General features: G+C 33.6%; 1 protein-coding gene and 1 long non-coding RNA gene across 4 annotated transcripts; one reads left to right on the top strand and one right to left on the bottom strand.

Moving 5' to 3' along the window:
* Positions 1-378: 378 nt before the first annotated feature.
* On the bottom strand, positions 379-1891 carry LOC123211969. Its single transcript, XR_006501491.1, has 2 exons — positions 1767-1891; positions 379-887 (listed from the first exon to the last, which is right to left on the bottom strand). It is a non-coding gene; the product is annotated as an uncharacterized LOC123211969 (long non-coding RNA).
* LOC123211951 (U-box domain-containing protein 27-like) lies at positions 1783-4057 on the top strand. 3 transcript variants are annotated; one of them, XR_006501489.1, is made up of 3 exons: positions 1783-3134; positions 3481-3637; positions 3763-4057. XR_006501489.1 is itself a non-coding variant. In XM_044630942.1 (2 exons), exons 1-2 carry the CDS (start codon positions 1935-1937, stop codon positions 3535-3537), a joined length of 1257 nt encoding a protein of 418 aa, XP_044486877.1. In that variant the 5' UTR covers positions 1783-1934; the 3' UTR covers positions 3538-4057. The 3 variants fall into 3 exon arrangements, 2 of the variants coding, with proteins under 2 accessions (XP_044486877.1, XP_044486888.1); XM_044630942.1 differs by having other exon boundaries at positions 3481-4057; XM_044630953.1 differs by having other exon boundaries at positions 3364-4057.
* The last annotated feature ends 1290 nt before the right edge of the window (positions 4058-5347 follow it).

The following is a 5347-nucleotide window of genomic DNA, read 5'->3' as shown; positions in this document are numbered from 1 at the left end:
AATCTATTTTCCCACTTTTTTTTTTTAAAAAAAATTGTTTCCAAAAAAAAAAAATTAAAAAAAATGATACAAGATGAAGGACTACCTAATTCTTTTAGGGTCAATGGAGTAGGTAAATATTATAACATGATAAAAACATTGAAAAATTGATGAAAATGTATAGTTAAATGTGACAGGCAAGTGGATGAATAGTTACAAAAGAAAAAAAAATATTTATTTTTTATAATATAGTATGACTAAGAGGAATTTAAGTCAAGAATGTATGTATGTGCGAAGCCGTCTTCAATTTGATTTTGTAATCTTTTATATGAAAATCAAATTGGAATAATGTTGTCGAGGCATAAAAGAATAACAAAAACAATCCATCATAAGACATTCTTGATAATTTAACATGTATATTTATGATGTGTGTGTGTGTGTGTGTGTGTATATATATATATATGTACATGCACACTCACCTTTTTACTACACGGACACATGATAAATTCCCATAACAATAAGATTTGTGAAACCTTTCACTTACCTATAACCCACGAAACAATATGATAATGACTGAAGCTTAGAAGACAAATTTGAAGAAAATGGAATGCTAAGTTTTCCTATAATTGACTATGAACAAAACAAGTGAAGCAAGCAAATACATTGATATTGATTAATTGCCGTAAAGAAGGTGAGAAAGAAACCGACCAAATTGGACTTTAGTGTTGGGTCGGCTGGCAAGTTATTGACTTTGAAATATGATTGTTACAATCATAACACGACGTCGTAATCTACACTCGTGTCTTTATCATTGCTTCTATTTCCTACCTACGTGATTCATGCCCAAAATTGTAATGATCTGGTTAATTAATGCCTCTCGTCTCTTCTCTTCTCTTCTCTTCTCTTCTCTAGAGTTAAATTAAAAAGAGGAAAAGTCAATAACTTGCCAGATGATTGTTAAAAATCCATTGTAGAATATGGAAATGGAAACTTTCGGTGGAATTGCAATGATGGATGTTTTGAAGATAATTTATGAAGGTGAATTTAATTGAAGGAAGTGAACGATCGTCCCCATTCATGCTTGCTTCAGATTCAGCTACCAGTTTTATTTTTAACTTTTTAAGCACTTCATTTCTCCGTTAAAAAAAAGATGAAATTATTATTATTATTATTATTATTTGTGATGTCAAGGCCCTTGATATAATTTTTATTTTGCATATATTTTATGGGTTCCACACGTTGCTTTATAACAATAATTATTTCAAAAATCTTTCATATTAGTGGTGGAGATGTTAGTCTCTCTCAATTAAATTTATTTAATACTATTAAATGCAATTAACATAATAATGAAATATCATATCCATCAGTCATCTCATGACCCTCCCCTTCCTCTGCACTTCTGCGTCTTCTACGTATACAGTACAAATGATGTAACCGGACCGGACCGACCAAACGAACCCTCTGCGGGTCCCAGTCTCATTGCTCCCTGGACCCCACCCCACGTTCCCCTCCTTATTATGTTAATTTATTATCAATCATCCTACCCTCACTTTCCCCCACGTGAATTTATGTCTCCTCCTCTCTCCCATCCTAACCGTCTATCATGTTTTTGCTTTTTCATCTAACGGATTTTATTCGATTACGTAAATTCAAAAAGTGCATCATATTCGGACGGAAGTTAAAGAAAAACATATTTTTTTAAAAATGATAGTTTGACCAAAGACCAAAAGTGCGAAGAGCATTATAAAAAAAAAATAATAATAAAGAAAATGATCAAGTCAGCATACCTTTGACTATTTTTCTCTTTCGTCTTTAAACCCACCACCACTTCCGTCTCTTCCCGTCCACCACCTGACACAGCTACACCTCGGATTTTAATTTTAATTTTTCATTTTTCCGTGGATTTTCTTTTAGTTTCTTCTCTCTGAAATTTCCGCCCGGCCAAACGGGCCAAAATGAGAGAAAAAATGGTTAGGGATGATTTGTACACTACGGTTCCTAGTTTCTTCAGGTGTCCGATTTCACTTGACGTCATGAAATCTCCTGTCAGTCTCTGTACGGGCGTAACCTACGATCGAGATAGCATCCAGCGGTGGTTAGACAGCGGCAGCAACACGTGTCCGGCGACGATGCAGGTCCTTCAAAGCAAGGAGTTTGTTCCGAACCGTACGTTACAACGTCTCATCCACGTCTGGTCTGACTCCGTGCAGCAGCACCGAGTCCGCTCAACCGAGTTGGAGAATTTAGTCATCTGTCAAGATCAAGTTAAGGACATCGTCAATGTGACGGATATAAAAAATGAAGATTTCGCAGAAAATTTCTCCAAGATAATCTCCTTCGCGGGAGAATCTGACGAGAACAAGAAGTTTCTCGCGGAGATGGACGGCTTCGTCGTCTTGCTGGTTGAGATTTTGATTATAGTTAAAGATAAGAACATTTTGGAGCAAGTAGTTAGGGTTTTGGCGTTGATTTTGAACAAAATTGACGATCAAGAACATTTGATGAACTTAATGTTGAAGAAACATCAAGATAGCTTGACTTCGCTCTTTCACGCTTTGAAACAAGAACAAAACGTAGATTTAAAAATTGATTCGCTCAAAATCCTCGAATTCATTGCCGTAGACGCCGAATCGAAGCTTTTAATCGCCGAAAGAGAAGGATTATTATCGGAACTCAAACACATATTAACTTCAAACGGTGCAGATCAACCACTAATTGGCGCCTGTTTATCTTGTTTAGTTTCAATTTCAGTACCCAAACGCGTGAAGTCAAAGTTAATAACAAACTACAAACTCATACCAGAGCTGAAGAAACTCATAACGGACGGAAACGTTACTGTTTCGACGACGGAGAAGGTTTTGAAATTAATAGAAACTTTTTGTTACAGCAAGCAAGGGAGAGCGGAGATATGTAACGATTCTAATCTGATGCAAGCGATTGTTCAGAAAATGCTGAAAGTATCGAGTGTAGCAACGGAGCACGCGGTGACGATAGTGTGGAGTGTGTGCTATTTGTTTAGAGATCAGCGGGCGCAGGAAGCGGTGACGGCGGGGAGCGGTTTGACGAAGATTTTGATGGTGATGCAGAGTAATTGCTCGCCGGGAGTGAGGCAAATGAGCGGGGATTTGTTGAAGATATTTCGGATGTATTATAAGGTAACTTGTTTGTCCAGTTATGATACGAAAACTAGTCATATTATGCCGTTCTGAGTGCATGAATGCATGTGTTTGGATGATGAGAAAATCGAAGGGTAAAAATTGGATGCAGATGAGATGGAAGTTTAAAGGAGAAGAAAAAAATTATAAATCTCTAGTGAATACAAGCACAGAATTGAAAATCAATTCAATTTTTTAGTTTCCGTTGTTCGTTTGTTTCGTTTTTCAGAACCCGGAAAAATGAGCGGAAGGTCAATGTCCCTTGCTTGCTTCTATCAAGTATATATTTGACGTGTCCTTAACCTGACCTGCCTATGAATTAACGCATAAAGCTTTTGGCGTGTAGACTGGGAAGATGATCGTGGGGAGGACTAGTTATTGGATAAAGCGTGTGGTAGGTTAACTACTAGTTATTTTTTGGTTTCATACTCAAAATTAACGTGCCAGCGGGTGAACGATTGTCATTATTAAGCTACTCTTGTTTTCAATGCCCTGTTAGACAGGTAATACTAACCCGTCTATCGTCTGTTGTTAATTTAAGTTCATAAAATGTGGATCCAAAGTCCATATTTTAATAGTTTTTATCTGTACGTGAAAATTTTTTTTGGGTATTTTGTTTTGAATATAGAATTGGAAAAGAAGTGCTTGAGGGTAAAGCAATGAGCTGGCAGATGAATAGGAGGGTGAGATTTTAATTAGATTGGAAAAAGAGATTCCTTAAAAGGCAGAGAAGTAAGCAATAAAAAGTTTGACAAGAGAGAAAATGGAACCTGCCTTTTTTTATTAATAATTTGCGTTGAATTTGATTTATTTGGAAAAAGCAGAACAGGGGTTTACTGTTTAGAGTAAGACAAGGGGCTGCAAATAATGAAATGGGTTTGCTTGTTTATAATATATTAATACTATTAACCCTTCTTTATCAATTCGCAATTTCATTTCTTTGGTTTTGTGCAAAGGAATGAAAGGGATGGGAATCACAATCCCAAAAGATAAGTTTGACCAATTGCAATCCCTATAAAATCAAATAAAACAAACTACAAAATATTAGCACTAATAGGAAGCACATACAAAAGGGAGAGTAACTCTGAATTTATGTGCTTAATTACAAAATTATATCATATTTTATGCAATGGGTTTTGTTTTTTATTGGTTACAACATACATATTAAAGGCAGGAAAGAAATGGGTTCCCCAAAGCACTCCCAAGTCCTTCGGCTTTCCTTTTTATTGTTCTCATTCTTTTTCCATTAGAAGGTGGGCTCTATATATACATATATATTTGGTAATTGAATCTTATGCCGTTCGTCATCACCAGATTATTATAATAATTATACACTATAATAATCAGAGGAATACGTTAAAAAAGATTCTTAACGTCAAAGTTTTCCAAGTAAATAATATTTTATATTATTTCAAAATAACTAATTCTAATTAATTTTTATAAACTTTTTAGAATCCATTTAAGTTTTATCTCACTTAAATGGCCACCCCACAAAAAGTCTTTTTCTATCCGTCCGCAAAGTTAATTGGCAGTTTTAACTGTTAAAAGGTACTAATGTTATTTTATTAAATATTATAATATGATATTAATTACAACCGTAATAATATAAATAAATTACATTTTAACATTAAATAATTTATTTTTTCACCTTTAATTTTATTTTATCTTAAATAAATTAAAAAATTAATTACAGCCAATGAAATCTAGAATCACACTAATTGATGTAATATTAGTTGAAATTACATCAAATTTATGCGACTTCAGTCTAATCATATCAATTTGGTTTGATTTAAACTAAAATTGCATTGATTGATGCTATCCTTGATGTCGTCAATAATGAATATGATTAATCACAATTAATTTTCAATGTATTTTTTTATTATTTTCAATTGAAATTAATATAAATTAGAAGCACCATATATTTAATAAAATTTTGAGGCCAAAATGTTATTTAATTTGAGTTTTTAACAATTTTATTTAAAAAATTGACAGTTTTTTTCAATAAATTTAATAGATGAGTGTAAAATTGATAATTTCAAACTTAAAGCATGAGAATTTGTTGTTTATCAAACCTTGGGTGGAAAATAGTCATAGCTTAAATTAATATTATTTATCACTGATTATAAAGAAATGGTGGCGAATTTTGATGCAAATTGTCAATTGTTTTGTAGTGGATGGGGTAGAATGGGCACATCTCGCATGTATTGAAATTG

The sequence above is a fragment of the Mangifera indica genome, chromosome 1, assembly GCF_011075055.1.
Source record: "Mangifera indica cultivar Alphonso chromosome 1, CATAS_Mindica_2.1, whole genome shotgun sequence".
Classification (NCBI taxonomy): Eukaryota; Viridiplantae; Streptophyta; class Magnoliopsida; order Sapindales; family Anacardiaceae; genus Mangifera; species Mangifera indica.
This window is presented reverse-complemented; position numbering and strand designations above follow the sequence as displayed.